This window comes from Ptychodera flava, chromosome 3 (assembly GCF_041260155.1).
Source record: "Ptychodera flava strain L36383 chromosome 3, AS_Pfla_20210202, whole genome shotgun sequence".
NCBI classification, from domain to species: domain Eukaryota; kingdom Metazoa; phylum Hemichordata; class Enteropneusta; family Ptychoderidae; genus Ptychodera; species Ptychodera flava.
The window spans coordinates 33,598,275-33,616,485 of record NC_091930.1 but is presented as its reverse complement, the minus strand read 5'-3'; the positions used below and the strand labels follow the sequence as shown (position 1 = coordinate 33,616,485).

General features: G+C 36.3%; 1 protein-coding gene across 1 annotated transcript; it reads left to right on the top strand.

The window, feature by feature from the left end:
* Positions 1-1,176: 1,176 nt before the first annotated feature.
* On the top strand, positions 1,177-17,726 carry LOC139129866 (tripartite motif-containing protein 2-like). The gene is made up of 2 exons (XM_070695548.1): positions 1,177-1,834; positions 16,140-17,726. The coding sequence occupies exons 1-2, from the start codon at positions 1,246-1,248 to the stop codon at positions 16,916-16,918; spliced, it is 1,368 nt and encodes a 455-aa protein (XP_070551649.1). The 5' UTR covers positions 1,177-1,245; the 3' UTR covers positions 16,919-17,726.
* Positions 17,727-18,211: the final 485 nt, after the last annotated feature.

The window sequence follows — 18,211 nt, the reverse complement described above, 5'->3', positions numbered from 1 at the left end:
CATGAGTCCTGAGCTTATTAACCGTTAGAGAATTGTTAGATTAAAAAGGTCAAATCTCTTGTCTTGGAACCTTAAAGACATTTAAGATTAATATCTAATTATGTGATACAATACAATGAGTACAAACAAAACTTAAACTCACACACACACACACACACACACACACACACACACCACACACACACGCACACACACACATATATATATATATATATATATATATATATATATATATATATATATATATATATATATATATATATATATATATAAGACAGCTCTTATTTTTCACTTTAGGTCAATTGAAATCAAAGTGAGACCAGACGGTTGATTCCGGAGAAAGGCAGAAAAGTGAGAGAAGTAAGTGCTGCATTCTACTCCAGCCAACAAACGAAAGAGAATGCAGAACTGGTAGGGAAACAACTAGATCAACGCCGCAATGGTATGAGTTTAAATCATATAGGTGAAAACAGCATTTCCTATATCATGGATTGCCAGTCATTAGAAGCCCTGGAGTCTTTGATGGGTGACTATTCAAGTGGAAGTCTTCACAGGATGGTGAAGAGTACATTCCTGTCTGAGAGCCTGCTGGATGAGATTGGAGCTCTATACCTGTCATTAGGAACATCGATAGACTATGAAGAGTATCTGCTGTGTCGGGAGGAATTAGCAGACACAGAGGTATGTTCATATTACATGTATGGTCATAGTATGGCTAGATGGATGGATGGCTAAATACATTTGTGATGTAGATGGACCATTCAATATGATTTATATATATACTGGAAATTATGTGGCTCAAAAACTAGACATTTCAAATGTTCTGACCACCGAGTTGAATAGGTAGATATTGGCAAGTTATGACATCAAACCAGTCATCATTTTTGTTCGTCAATAAAAATGTTCTATCCATCAGACGTGTTACGCAATATTGGAACCTCCGTGACTTGCCCAATGGTTCGCCCTTCGTTGATATATATAGAAGAATAGTATGAAAGAGTAAAAATATGTGATAAGCTCATTTCCATTTTCTTGTTAGATCTGGCAGGTCATTGACCCTCGATGGTATGTTGGCAAGCTCGTAGAGATGTACACTCAAAAATGTGGAACGTCTTAATTATATTTGCAGTCAAAATCAGCATCGTATTTTTTACCATTTTTTCTGTAATCAGGAGAGGCGATATACAAACAGACCATTAAGCGATCGAAGAAATAAACGAGAAATTGGAATCCGACATTGAAGGAATGAAGACTTCTGTTTCTGTGAGGCAAGCAAACACAAGAGAGAAAGCTAGAGACAGAGATATTCTAAGGGGAATGTCAGTGAAACAAGAGAAAGAACAACAATCTGAAGTCGATGAACTTATGAATGAATGGGTCAAGATTCAGACTGAATTACAACAACTGAATGCTTCTCCTTCTGAATTGGTATTTGATCGACAAGAGTTCGTCCGAAACACAGGGGCCATTATCAATGAAGTAGATATTCCTGTAGGAATAAAGCAAGAATTAATGATGGCATTCCAGAAGTTCCTGCCTTTTGGTCAAGACAAGACTGCCAAGCCTGACAAAAAACTGGTGATAGAGGGCGATGTAATCATAGAGTATGTTGAGCACATCGTTCATGACTTTGACATTCCTACCAACGGGATACAAGACATAATAGAGGGATTCAGGAAGTTGGTAAAGGCAAAGTCAGGGAAGGCAGCTGCCATAGCAAGTTTGGCTGCAAAGCAAGAGAGTCTACAGGAGCGTATTCAGGCAATCGTTGATGACGCTGACATTCCTGATGAACAGAAGGAAATCTATCATCAGTTGAGGCAGGTCAAAACAGGTAGGTAGATCCATGAAATAATTTGTACATGCTTGAGTATATTTGTCTTCATCTCCATGTACATTGTACCTGATGCTGATCGTCGCTATCTCTGCTGCGTTTACTTTGAGGTTGCTAATATCCACTAACAGGCGAGCAGTTCTTCATGACTTGGTAAATTGTCCTAATCAAAGTATTTCTACATGGTTACAATACATACAAAAATCGTAGCCTATAAGGACGTGGTCCATCGCAGTCGAACAGACTGGCCTTCTCAAACAAAGTTAGAGCATCAAATCTCAGGGCGTCTACATCTCCCTATCTAAGTGCAATATGTGGCGAAGTGACGGTGTAAGTGTGTAGTGCGTGACTGTCTAGAAAGTGTTCACCTTAAATTACTTCAAAATCTGTATATTTAAATGAATGATTCGTGTGGTTTCAATTAAAGACAACAACTGTCGGTAACATTAAAAAAGCAACTTCCAACTAAAGACTGTCAAAACATAACTGTGGGTCTATAGCTGTGCTGGTGGTATTGCCGACAACTTTACATGCGGATTAGAACTTCGACTTTTGATCCAAATGATACAGCTACAGAAAATTCCAAAGATGAACAACTGAATAACTTTTCGACCATTTCGCATTCAGTTTACAATCTGCAAAGACTCGTCGACAGCCCACCTAACAGCTATTTTGAAATTCCTAACTGTGATGACAAGTGCGTGTAACTCAAGAAATAGATATCCTATGTACATGTACCTGTACTAACATCGAAACCATGGTATATATTTGCCAGCTTGTGATGGGCTCTGCTGCTCTCCGTCTTCTGTCCATTTGTCACCCACAAGTTTCCTGACTCAGAATTTGTCTTACTTATTTCTTTGGACATGACAGAATATGCGTCAATATGGGTCAATTTTTCAGGAAAAATCCCTAAAAACGTCGTTTTTTCATCCGAATTAATCCTAAACATGGAACGATGACAAAGCAAATGTCCCATGCTTCACGAAAACCTTCAAATGCAACATATTTAAGGTGAAAATTCCCGAAATTTGTCGAGCAAACCCTAAACAATGGGCCATATTTTGGAAATATGCATGAGTTGATGTTTCGACTAACATCGATACCATGCTGTTTGTCAGCTTTTGATGTGTGCGGCTGCTCTCCCTCTTCTATCGATTTGCAACCATAGGTTTCCCCGACTTAGAATTTGACGTATACTTATTCCCTTAGACACAATGAAAATATGCGCCGCCAAATTGACCTTTTTTGACAAGAAATCCCTAAACATAGGTCGATTTTTCATCCGAATAAATCCTAAACATGGGTTGATGACACAGCAAATGTCCCATGCTTCAGGAACACCTTCACATGCAACATAATAAAGGTGAAAATTCCCAAAATTTGTCAAGCAAACCCTTAACAATGGGCCATATATTGGAAATATCCATTAGTTGATGTTTCAACTAAGGTGGTTCACCCCCCGTATGAAAATATCAGGAGTACCCCTCCCGAGCTTTTCATTGCGATCAAGATCAATTGTCATTGCGCAGCATGCCTACACAATGCTAAAGTTGAATTTTCAATAATTCAATCATTGATACAGTGGTTCAAGTTCTGCTTTCAAACTTCATCGCTCTCAAAACATGAACATATTGAAATACTATCCATGAACACTGAACCGCAACTACGTCATTGGTTGTTCTTTTCGATGCATTTCCATGTCATGTATGTCACCAAAGCTGATGACCAGGCTATATTTCATCACTTCCGATGAAATATTATGAGAAACAACAGCAAATTCACAGGTCAGGTAACACACTTTGCGCTTGGGATACCCTCATGTAAGGGACGTCTTTACTTGCTGTTTTTGCGCACGATCTCCGCACAGTCAGTAACTTTTTAAGGGCAGACTATATGTATAGGATAAAGCCCGAGTACGAGGGTTCTTCTGGTATATAAAGTCCAACCCAACGATAAAATGTCGAGGCCGCAGGCCGAGACATTTATCGTAGGGTTTGACTTTATATACCAGAAGAGCCCGAGTACGAGGGTTTTATCCGACTTAAAAACTATCGCCCCTAACTGATATATTTTCGTTTTCAATGTGTTTACGTCAGCCGTCCCCTTTGTCAATGTAACATGTTTAGGATATTAATTAAAACTTCTATTTGTGAAATAGCCTTCCAGTGTGATGGAACATCCTATAAATGCCCTGGGGCACAGTATATAAATGCCCTAGGGCACAGCAGATTTTGTGTTGCAGCTGGTTTCCACTGTGTTACCAAATTTGAATATTAAAACGTATCAGATGTCTACAGAATATGACATGTTCACTTTTGATTGGACAGTACTTTACTACGGCGCTGTCATTCGTTTCTGGAATTTGGTGACCAAGGCTTTACGAGTAGATAAAACACCCTGAATTGAGCACTCTGATTGGTCAATCAACAGTAGATAGTTTTTAAGTATATATATATATATATATATATATATATATATATATATATATATATATATATATATATATATATATATATCGAAGTATACAGATGTCCTCGAGGGAAATTACAGTGCTCAATGCAAAAAGCAGAGCGTTATAAATAAATAAATAAATAAATAAATAATAAATAAATAACTTATTACTATTACTTATTTTATTAGATTTCATTACTTTGTACTTGAAGTTATCTGTTTATTATATATATATATATATATATATATATATATAATATATATATATATATATATATATATATATATATATATATATTATTACCGCATTAAAGACAAGCAGCTGGTACATTGAAACTTGAATACAAGATTAAATCTTGGCAAGTTGGAACAAAATGTATTGATGACAATAAATTTCAGTTTTTACCATTTTGCAAGTTTGCATGTATGGACTCCTCAGTTTATTTATTCTCTATTATGGGATGCAAGTGCAAAAAAAACAAGTCATTGACAATGACATAGTCCCCACTTGCTTGTAATAGGAGTATTAATCTTTATGGGGCAGGGATATGTGGTCATTAGAAGTATCACTGGAGTGTATATGGTGAGATCTATGGGCACATAGGTCTATGTCGTTGTTCCCAATTTGAAATACATGAGGTATGTCTAAGCTATGGTTCTAAATTTGGAAAAAAAGATCAGCCCTCTAGCTGTATTGGCCAGCCTTAAATACATATGCGCATAATAAATGAGGTACAAGATGTGACATCTCAAGGTCTAATATCCTATCAAAATTGTAGGGTTAGAACTTGTGGTTACTGAGTTATTCATATATATCAAGGTAAAAGGTCCGTAAGTGGCATGATAAGGTCTCCCATCATACCATACATGAAGTGTGTACCACTTGTGGTTACTGAGTTATGGACAAATACATTTCAGGTCAAAGGTCATTGAGATCACGTGACATTTTGTAAAAAAAAATTGTATTGCTAAGTTATCCCTATATACCAAAAATCAGACCTCTAGCTCTATTGGCTCGCTCAAAATTAGATATGTGCATAATTAATGAGGTACAATATGTTGCTTCATAAGGTGTCCCATCATACCATACATGAAGGGTGTAGCACTTGTGGTTACTGAGTTATGGACAAATATGTATATTTGAGGTCAAAGGTCACCGAGGTCATGTGACATTTTGTCAAAATATCTGAGATATCTCCGTGAACAGATAGACAAACGGATGGACAAACGGAAGGACATGACCCAATGTATAAGCCCCCTGGACTTCATCCGTGGGGACTAAAAACTAAAAACTAAAAATAGCGTCAATGACACTGTAGCTCCCATCCTGGACTATTTAGTGTTTGTTCTCTGGTCAGATATTTGAACATGTGTGAAAGGGATAAAGTGCATGAAGTGAAAATACTTAATGTAATGTACTGGAAACAGTGAAATATGTTTAAAGGCGGAGCCTCCCTTTAAAAGGACGCCAAGGTATGGCGGCGTTCACTGTGTAAGTGGACACCAAACAGGCAACACGCGGGCACACGCTCCAGAAAATGCCATTTTTTAGTTTTCCCCGGCCGCAAAAACACAGACAGACTGCCAAGCGGTCAGCGTGAAGTTGCTGCCGATCGAACTCTGTGGTTGTATTCAAAGTTTAATGCGACTGGAAGACAATTTTTTAGGAAATTCGAGCGTTTGTGGTGGGGAATCAATGACCGTTGGCGATTTGAACCGACCGTCAATCAAAAGCTTGCATAAACTCTGTTTGCAGGATTAGCAAAATGTGACAAAAGGTTGAGATCAGTTTGTGTAATTAATGTTATAGAAATCAAACATCATACTTGCCATGTGTTTGACTGGGAGGAGAACTCCACTAATGCGAGAACCTGGGATTGAAAAGTGCGGCTTTAATGTATTTATTCAGAATATAAAATGGAAAAAATACAGAATTAGAAATATCGAATACTGTGATACAACCATTAACTCAACAAGTCATTGACAATGACATAGTCCCCACTTGTAATAGGAGTATTAGTCTTGATGGGGCAGGGAAATGTGGTCATTAAGAAGTATCACTGGAGTGTATATGTTGAGATCTATGGGCACATAGGTCTATGTCGTTGTTTCCAATTATAAGATCTCCCATCCTACTAAATACAAAGGACATAGCACTTGTGGTTACTTATTTATTGACATAAACATATATTTAGATAAAAGGTCATCGAGGTCACATGACATTTGGTCAAAAAATTTCTTTTTATAGTTATCCCTATATACCAAAAATCAGACATCCAGCTCTATTGGCTTGCTCAGAATGATATGTGCATAATTAATGAGGTACAGTATGTGGCGTCATAAGGTGTCCCATCATACCATATATGAAGGGTGGTAGCACTTGTGGTTACTGAGCTATGGACAAATATGTATAGTGAGGTCAAAGGTCATCGAGGTCACATGACATTTTGTCAAAAATATCCGAGATATCTGCGTGAATGGATGGACTCACGGATGGACGAACAGACGGACGTGACCAAATCTATCAGCCCACTTGACTTCATCCGTGGGGACTAAAAATTGTGTCACTGCATCCTTTTTGCAATATGAATACTATGAGAAACTAATTTTTATTTTTCGTGGCCTTATACATGGAAGTCTATGGAGATCTGCCTTATACATGGGAGTCTATGGACATGTAAACTAAAAATATGCAAATTTCACCACGATTTGCCCAAATTTGGGAAAGGTCACTCTTTTGCACTTCCATACCAAGTTTCAAATCAATGGGACTTGTGGTTTCAGAGAAGAAGATTTTTTGACCAAAAATGGGAGAAAATTACAAAAAAATTCATGAAAAATAGCAAGTCCAAGATACTGACCCAAGATATGCAAAATCATTTCAGGTCAGCCCAAAGTACTTACATGCTAATTTTTCATGCAATCTGCTCAGTGTGGTTATTGAGTTTTTCAATTTTGACTGTTTTTTACATTTTTTTCACTTAATTTGCATATTTTAGGCAATGACAACTTCATTTGAACAAAATCTCATCTACAGCCCATCATCCATGTACACACCAAATATCAAGATGAAATGTGCAGCGGTTTTGGAGCATTTGATGTTGACGGACAGACATACAGACATACAGACATACAGACACACAGACATACATACATACAGACAGTTCCCTAGCCTATAAGAAAAGCTTCCATTGCCATATATACATATGGCTATGGGAGCTAAAAACTGCATCCTTTTTGCAATATGAATACGATGAGAAACTAAATTTTTATTTTTCTTGGCCTTATACATGGGAGTCTATGGAGAACTGCCTTATACATGGGAGTCTATGGAGGTGTAAACTAAAAAGTCCTCTAACACGGCCAAATTTGATTGCATTGTGAAAAAAATCGACATGCATCTGTATGGGGTAGGTACTATCCTTGTGCAATGTTTGAAAGAAATTGACCAGGGCATATCTGAAATATCTGCATGAACGGACGGACGGACGCATGCACAGACCGACACACGGACGGACGGATGCACGCACGCACGGACATGACCAAACCTATAAAATTGACTAAAAATGATCATTTGTATACATTATATCTTCCTTGCTGTGACAGTTAATTGTTTCAGACATTCTGACCACATTATCTTTCTTGCTGTATTGATTTTTGGTCAAAAATTTCAAAATTATTGGAGCCATGAAGAGTGTGGCATGTGTTTGATTGTCAAGAGTCTGCATGAAAAAATCCATTACTATCAGCTTCAGACTCTGACTGCCGTCTTTCATTATCAAGTCATCATTATCAGTGATGTCATCAGAGTCTATGAGAGTTTCAACTCTAGATTCAACATCCAAAGTTAATCAGAATATCACTCAGAATCAGCATCAGTTTCAACACTGTGGCAGCTGTCATACTGATAATAGTCACCATCATCAATACTGCCCTCAAGAGTCCATCAGAATTTCAACTGCAGTGACTGCAGATTCATCATCAAAATTGTAATTAAAATATCCGCAACAATCACCTTCAGACTGTAACAACTGTCATTTACTCTGTAGTCCCTATCATAAGTGCTATGATCATAAGAGTCTTGAAAAATTTCAACTATAGATTCACCATTACAAGTTAATCAGAATATCCATCACCATCAGTTTCAAACTGTGACAGCTGTCATTCTTCTGTAGTCAGCATCATCAATACTGCCCTCACAGTTCATTAGAATTTCAACTGCAGATTCATCATGACAGTTAATCAGAAAACATCCATCACCGTCAGTGGATAACTTTATAGTAGTCATTCAGTCTGAAATCAGTCTCATCAATACTGCCCTCAGAGTCCAAGTACAATTTCAACTGCAAATTCATCATTTGATAACAAGTATGACTATGAAAGATAATCTCTGTGGAGTCACCTAAACTCTACTGCAATAAGATGTCTTTATCACTCTGAAAGAGATTAATAAAAACATGGTTAGTCAAATTCTACATGTGAAAATGGTACATACATTTTATTAAAGTAGAATTCAATATTTACTACCAGTACACCTAGTGTCTGCATTTCACTGTTAGAGGCTAATACTAGCAGTGCATATGTTTTAACAATACTTTGTGTTATCTGCTCCGAATGGAACATAATTACTTGGTGAATATCTCTGAGAGTTTGTGGAAATCATTTGCAATCTCATGACTGGTCTGTTTAAAGTCTCGTTATGGCAACTCATTTTACAAAGAGTTTGAAACATCTTTGAAAGTTGGAAAAGATACTGAAATTCACTCTAATGTTTGCAATTTTATGAAAGCGTTAACAGTTAGACACTTTTAATTTTTAGCAGATTTTTCAGTAGTTTTTTTTTTCAGAGATAGAGAGAAATGTATATTACAGGCAGTGAAATATACAGAGCAATGGCAGGTGGAAAAGTGTATTAGGCATGTGTACCCTGAGTCATGGGACAAGTTTGCAAAAACAATTTAAAAAACAGTTTTGATACCTATGTGCAATCAGAGAGAGAAAATAATGCTCAAAATATGTACTTTGTCAGAGAGAGTACAGCATAGGACTATTTCCATCTTATCAGGCAATTGAGAAAATCATAATCAGTTTTGAGGCCCTAAGGTTGAATCTGTGAATGGGAAGCCAATTGCCTATCACTCAGTTTAAGCTTCAACAGAATATAACTTGTTTGCAATATCAAAGGCTAACATTTAACTGAAATGGAGTGAAAGCTCTTCCTAACTGCATTGCTGTTTGCAAACCCTCTCTGATTTGATACTGATGAGTGATGTCATAGCTATATGACTCAATCTACTAGCACTGTTAGCTGTGAGAGTTTTCTCAAAACAAAATACTACTAGTATCAATTCACAACTCAATCATTCATGTACCAAAGTTGCTCTTCATTATCAATCAATAATAATGAATGAATGACAGGAGTATTTCCTATGATCATGCCTATATTGTTGTTATCTTTGGCCTTCAAAATCAAACAAGAAGACATATTTGGATTTGTAGGTTGATGAAGGTAGGAGGGTGGAAGGCAGGGGATGGTTGGATGGGTGCATGGACGGATGCATCCATGCATGCATGTGAATAGTTTGACAGAAACCAATGTCAAGACAGTGCAAACACGATGTGATGTACTTTGGGTATTAGCACGAGAGCTAAATTGGTATTCTGCGGTAGATGCTTGTGCAGAGACAGCAGAAGTGTTTGCAATATCTCCTATGGGGTTCTGTCATTACTACATAATATGTTAAACGGAAAACAAAACTGATAGCCTGACTGGCACATTTGGACTTGAGAAGTTGAATAATGTACCACAATTTCCTTATATCAAAAAGAATAATACTCAGTCAAGTCCTAACATGGAATCTGTGAAAAGGGAACATAACTGCATATCAGTTTAGTTTTCAGTAAAATTTAAGTGAGAGAGCAATAGCAAAAACTATCATTTAACAAAATGATGAATGAACAAATGGCCATTCCAGTTCTACATTTGATGTTCCAAGGGATTGCAAACGCTGTTGCAAACAGTGTTTGCAATCCCTTGATAAGTTGATTTCTTACTGATGGGTGATGTCATAGTTATATGACTCCATCCCCTAGCACTGTTAGCTGTGAGAGTTTTCTGAAAACAAAATACCAGTAGTATCATGACAAATTTCAATCTGTTATGACTGAAGAGTCCCTTCATTATCCATTAATGATAATGAATGTCCGGCAGGAGTATTTCATAATGATACTGATATTGATGATGGTCTCTTGGGCCGTCAAGTATCAAACAAGAAGCATAGTGGGTGGATGGAAGGAGGGAGGGAAGGAGGGGATGGTTTGATGGATGAATGGATGCATCCATGCATACATCCATGTATGCATGCATGTGAACAGTATGAGAGAACCCCATGGTGAGACAGTGCAAAGGCCACATACCTGGGATATTTGCACTAGGGCTAACTTGGTATATTCTGCAGTAGACACTTGTGCAGGGACAGCAGAAGTGCTTGCACTCTCATCATGATGGGGTTCTGTCATTACTACATTATACACTCTACTACGTAATGTTAAAACAGAAAACAAAAATGATAGCCTGTCTGGCACATTTCGACTTCTGAAGTTCAGTGGAATGATACATACCAAGTTCCTATTTCTGTATTCAGGTTTTGGTGATATCCTTGACTGCTCATTGGCTACTTTTGCCACATCTCCAGTTCTGATTGGGTGAAGTTGTTCATATATACACAGGTGTGTGTATTCGCTGAACAGGTCTCACTCTAGCCTTCTGCTACAATCACAGAGGGAAAGAACAGAATAAAACAATTACTACTCATTTATAATTAACAAAGTCTATGCTAAATTCTTTACAAACAGAAATATTAGCAACAGAGACATACAGTTGAACTATCATTATTTCAAACAAGAGCTGGAGCCTATCAGATTGATTGTGAAAGAGAGAAATACTGAATACTGTACAAAATAACACTGATCTAATACATCAAAACTTCCAAAAATGTGATTTTATGTCTTTGACACAATATACATTTAGCTTTGTCTATTTATAGTCTTTGAAATCTGTATAGTCGAAAGGTGTTTTTCTGGCAGAGTAGTACAGCTTGCCGACGACCAATTTCAGTTTGCTTATAACTGGAGCTATTTTTGTTCACAAACAAAAGGAGTCCAGGTTATGAGTGCTCATAAAGATAAGTTTATAGTGATCAAGGCGTGACTGAGGTTGGGGTCCCGGGAAAGTGACAGCTACGATGACAGCAATGACGGTGAACAGCAACGGAATCAACAGCTGTGCAATCATGATCAGGAAATTCCGCCTGGTGTGGAGAACCCTCTTGGTGAACATGGCATAGAACTGCTGCATGTAGAGCTTGGGCCCTGCATTGTAAATACATACTGGGATTGGAATGTCTGTGAAGTCTGTGTTTTGTGGGAAACAAAAAAAAGTGCAAGAGAAAGAAAACAGCGACACAAACAATGCATGCTGGGAAGGTAATATGCAGGTGACAGGTAGCAGACACCAAGAAAGCAAACGCTGACAAGTAATATAAGTTGTATGTTAGCAGTTCAACACCATTGGGCTCAGTAATGATTCGTAAGGATAACAGTAAGCGGCCAGAGTGCTCACAGTATTAGCCAACTCAGAGGCTTGCAATGTGGTGGCCTATGAGGCTGTTGTTGTGCTGCCGGAATACTGCTCCACAAAGTTTGCACACCGGGTCTGTAATATTTGTAGTAGATGAGCACTGGATGGTGCTTCTGCACTCTGATGCAACTCAACAAAACTGGGATATTTGTTTTATATCAACACTGCACAGGAACAGTAGCATAACAACAGACTTACAACATACCCTGCAATCATAAACACACTTCCTAAAATGCACTAAGCCAAATGTATAGACATTACTAAGGAAGGTGACTATCCATGAATGGCACAGCATCTGCCCTATCAATTGGTTTCTTTGTAAAAATGCCAAAAAACATCCCTGTAATATTTCTATTTTCTTGAAATTTTCACAAAGCACTTGGAATGCAAAGTCATTTTGGAAATCATATTCAAAAAGAAGAGTCACAAATATATTTCACTGGACAGGATAAAGTGACAAGATTATTCCATTCAAACGGTACAAATGAACCTTCAAAAAATTTCTGACTTGTGTTCTTTGACTTTTTAAAACATGCTGAACAACTGGTCATCTGTGCACAACCTCAACTCTACTTGAAATCAGACAAAATTAAACATTCAGAGAAACAATTTATGATCTGTACCTAAAAAACCTAGTTCTGTCTACAAATCTCACCATGTATGGCTGAACATACACAGTTATATAAAGTTTGAACCTCATGCAAGATTTTGTAGTGAGATTTTAATTGATGGTGAAGTTAGCAGCTTTCCCTTAACATTGGTGGCCTAAGTTTTCAGGAGACGTGTGTGCAGGCTGAGAAAATGCAGGGTTGCTTGGTGGTGGAGCATATCAGCTGAGTATATTCCAGATATGTGATAACTTGAGGAAAAAATCCAAATTTGTTGTTTTTAGGAGCAATTTTACAAAGTCGTTTGCTGAAAATGTTCTCTTTTAAATGATAAAAATCCAACAAAAAGTGTACCTATTGTGGGAAGTACAGGAGAGAGGTATCCTCCCTCTGTGGTAATTTTTAAGGTTCTGTTATACCCCTCTTGTAACCTACCCAATTGGGAAAATTTCAAACAATTTTGATGCACTCAGGTGCAATCTGAGAAAGACAACTGCTCATAAAATATGCTGTCCAATACAAAAATGAATATTTTCTGATAATTTAAACTGACCAGAGCTTTGAAAAGAACAATGCAATGACTGTTTTGTTCAAACCTGATAACAGAAGAATCAGTACTGACAGATTTTCAAAATAACTTGTTTGCTGTGTCTCACTGTAAACATAAGAGTGGTGACTGATATGTCCAAAACAAACCAATGTTTTGGTCAATGTCAAAACAGGAAACAAAATTGAATCTGATTGTTTGAATAGTTTCCAGTGTGTAGGGAAATTTGCAGCTCAGTCTATATTTGTTCAAACCACTTTTTCCCAGAAATACTATAAATTATCACTTATAAACAATATTCAAGTATTATTACATTAAAATTTACATTGATGGAGAAACAATCACACATCTAACATATCAGCAAATAACTTGTAAACCAACCCTAATCAAAATAACTGATGTATAAGTGATAGACATTGTTTTGATATTCTGGTCTGTATAGATTTTCAATTGAGAAAACATTTCTGACATTTTCTCCAAATGAAGCAGAAATACTAAAACTGTGAGGCCATTTACTTCAAGAAGACAACTGTATCAGGTGCAACCCAATACCACAAAGCGATCTTTGACCACTTGCCATCTTTTTGATCTCCATCCACTGTCACAGTGACAAAGCCTTACCAAAAACAAAAAACAAGGGTTTACATTCAGCCTGTGTCATGCATACATGTATGGCTAGAACACTACACTGAACTAATATGGAGCAATAATAAAAGACTGTCGTTTCCGTGGATCCCAACATCAATCACTGGTATATTTTGCTGATTCACCAAGTCATCATCAGTTTCCATGGTATTCACTTCTAATTTTCCTTAATTACAGCTAGCAAAAATGTTGTTACAGCCATTGAATTTCACCTGCTGCTGGCTTGCAATGAAAACACTGATTGTGGCACTGTGTATTGTCATGGGAAAGCAATTCTGTATAGGAAAAGTCCACTTTGTCCAGAGAATCACACACTAAATCATCTGCTTGCATTCAGCAAAGTACTACATTGCAAGTCTGATCATAATCAGACATACAGATGGTGATGCGTTGACATTTCCACCTTTCCATGTTCTGTGCTGTTCTGGTTAGTTTACAGTCATGTAGTGAGGTGACTATCAGCTGAAAAGACTTAGCAAATAAAATGCAAACGTTGCCATATTAACCAGACTGGTAGATTGCCAGACCAATGTGATCTTTGCCCAAACATGCTAGATCATCCTGTTTTGCTCATGAAAATCGTTAAAAGTTTCATTCCTTGAAATGTTTTGTTTTTTACAATATGAAAGTTGAATAGTGCACAGGGATGGAAGAAACATAAAATCAGACTGACAAACACAATAATACTGACTTGAACCTCATGAAAAACTCTACAAATTTGTAGCATCTTAGATCAGACCATTATTGAGTTATTGGGTGATTACCTAAATTCCAAATTATGCAAATGAGTAATTACCACAGAATTCATTGAACAAGTAGAAACTCCACAAAACTGCATCATATTACTTTTTACAACAAACCAACATTGAGATACTTCCTACTTACCTAAATTCATTAATTATGCAAATACTATAACCAAAGAGTGTAAATCCACCAGACAAAAGGCAATGACACTGCCTTGGCTTCAGAAACCATTCAACAAAATTGCAGCATACAACACCTAACCATTATTGAGATACAGCCTAATTACCTAAATTCATTAATTATGGAAATTTGTTTTGAATAACAGAGATAAAATCCACTGGATAAATGGTGTTGATACTGCCATGGCTTCAACAATAATTCATCAAAATTGTTGCATATTTGTCAACTCAACCATTATTAAGATACAGCTTAATTACCTTAATTAATTATGCAAATTGGTGATTACCACAGTGATAAAATTGAGTGGACATTATGCAATGATACTGCTTCAGATACAGTAACAATTCCGTAAAATTGTAGCATACTACATCAAACCATTATTGAGATACAGCCTAATTACCTACATTCGTTAATTATGCTTATTAGTAATTACAACAAAGATAAAAATTTACTGGAAAAAATGCAATGACACTGTAGAGGCATAAGTAATAATTCCATAAAATTGTAGCATACTACATTAAACCATCATTGAGATACAGCCTAATTAACGAAAGTCATTAATTATGCTAATTAGTAATTACAACAGAGATAAACTTCATTTGAAAAAATGCAATGACACCATCACAGCATAAGTAACAATTCCACAAAATTGCAGCATACTACACAAAAGTTTATATGAGATACACCCTAATTACTGAAATTCATTAATTATGCAAATTAGTAATTATAACATGCACAAAAATTTACTGCAAAAAATGCAATGACACCGTTAAGGTATAAGTAACATTTCCTCAAAATTGCAGCATACTACACCCAAGCTTTACTGAGATACAGCCTAATTGCTGAAATTCATTAATTATGCAAATTAGTAATTAGAACAGGGATTAAATTCACTGGGAAAAATGCTATAACACCACCATGGCATAAGAAACAATTCCACAAATTTATAGCATATTACACGGAACAGTTATTGAGATACAGCCTAATTACTGAAATTCATTAATTATGCAAATTAGTAATTAGAACAAGGATTAAATTCACTGGGAAAAATGCTATGACACTACCAAGGCGTAAGTAACAATTCCACAAATTAATAGCATATTACACGGAACAATTATTGAGATACAGCCTAATTACTGAAATTCATTAATTATGCTAATTAGTAATTAACACAGAAACAAATATTCACTGGGTGAAAAGCAATGACTTGGCCAGACACTGATATCATTACTGATCAATGGATCAACAACAAACATTCATAGACAGCTGTAAAATACATTTACCTGCCTCAAAATACTGTTCATGGGTGAATTATAATTAATTATGCAAATTGCTAAATTTTTTAGCATGTTAATTTGTCATTTCCAAAGAATTTTTCAAGAAATTGTCACCTTCATGTCAAAAAACCATGTTTCAATGGCAGTACTATTGTTTTATCAGCTGATGACCTTTGACCTACATTTGCAAATTGTTACCTTACACCTATAGGTACACCACTGTCCAACACTGTCAGGGTTTTATTGTCGAGAGATGGCAAGAAATCATCAGGAGAAGACTTTAACCCATATGGATTGACAATAAACCAGAATGGACATGTACTTGTCTGTGACTATGGACATGGCAGTGTGAAGACAGTAACAGCAGACACTGCACAGATTCTAACATCTGTCACAGTTCATGGCTTACCTCACAATTTCAAACCAACAGACACAAAAATGGCAGACAATGGTGACTATTACACAGCAGATGAAGGCAACAAATGCATTGTAGTGAGTGATGCAAAGAGTGAAGTGAAACAAATAATAGCAATGGGTAAACTGAAAGAACCCACTGGTGTATTTGTTGATAAAGACAGAAATGTTTTCATAGCAGACTACGGTGCAGACTGTGTAATCAAATGTAATGGAGATGGGGACATTATTTCAAGTCGACAACTCAGAAAGCCCAGGTCTCTGACCATGAATAGCAAATATCAACTCATAGTGTCATGTCAGGGTGAAAATTGTATCTATGTTTTGGACAGTAATCTTGAAATATTGAATCAATTTGGAAGTGATCACTTAGTGAATCCATGGGGAGTTACAGTTGACAATGCAGACAATATTTATGTGGCAGATGAATGGAAGATAGTGAAATTTGATAGACAGGGTGAATACCAGGAAACTGTAACTGTAGATGTAGACCCTAGGTACATTGCAGTGTTTACAGACGGTAGAATAGTTTATTCAGATGACAGTGATCACACTGTCAAGGTCATTTACAAGTAAGAAATCTGAGAAGACAGTCAATGCAAGTATTGCAGCGAATACAGCTGTACAACTGAACAACATGCAAACACATCACCACCATAACTGACACAATTTTCCTGATTTTCTCATCAAAACTCAATATTTGTCAGCCAAGTTTGGGTTAGAATTTCTCGTTATGATGTCAGGAAATGACTCCAAGTGAAATTGAAACCCTTGGATGAAATTTTGTATTTTTTTCAGAGTGAATTTTGTTGTAAATGTGAAGAAATTGTAATCCGCTTTGTTTTGATGCCATGAACAATGTCAATAATTTCATTTTTCTCAGAAACTATTCACAATTTCCTAGTCATGTTGGGGTTAGAATTTCTCATCTTGATGTAAGGAATCCAATAATGTTAAAATTAAAGTCATTGGTTGAAATTTTGTATTATTTTCAGAGTCAACTTTTTGTAAAATGTGAAGAAATTGTGATCAGGTTTGTTTTGATGCAATTGTTTTGACTTCAAGAATACAAATAATTTCATTTTTCTGAGAAATGTTCATATTTTCCTGGCCATGTTGGGGTTAGAATTTTACGTCTTGATGTCAGGAATTCGAAAATCATAATATCAAAGTCATCGGTTGAAATTTTCATGTTTTTTTATAAAGAGATATGTTGATATTTCTGCAGAATGTCCTGTGTTGACATGACTTCCATTCAACATTCAATCAAATTTCAACATAATTTCTAGATTTCTGAGTTAATGTTAAGATTTTCCTGGTCATGTTTGGGTTAGAATTTCACGTTTTGATGTAAATAAGTTCATAAAGTGGAAATCAAAGTGATCGGTTGAAATTTTCATATTTTTTTACAGAATACATTTGTTAATTCTGTACAGCATTGCAATGACAGTTGTATTCACTGTAAACATTCATCAAAGCATCGCTGTGAAATCTTCTCATATTTGTTTCGATTTCAAGAAAGAAACTCATCAGATCTTACCTGAACAATGTACGTACCTTGTGCTATTAATCCTGGTCAGGATAATTCCTTCCGATTTCTTGTAACATCGTCAGATTTATAAAATTTCAGGAGTAAATCCACACATGACCTCAGCTGGCAATCTGTCAGCTGTGTTTTGACTGAAGTCGAACGCTTTACTCATTAAATACTTTGCACTATAGAAAATGTAGTCCCAAATATAATCTCGTCTTTCCAGTCTTTGAGATTTTGCGAAAGCCTTGATGGTATGACAGTTTTGGATACTCATCATGAATTTGACGCGTTGCTCATTATTTCATTTTTTCAAAGATTTTGTGTTTATATGAGAT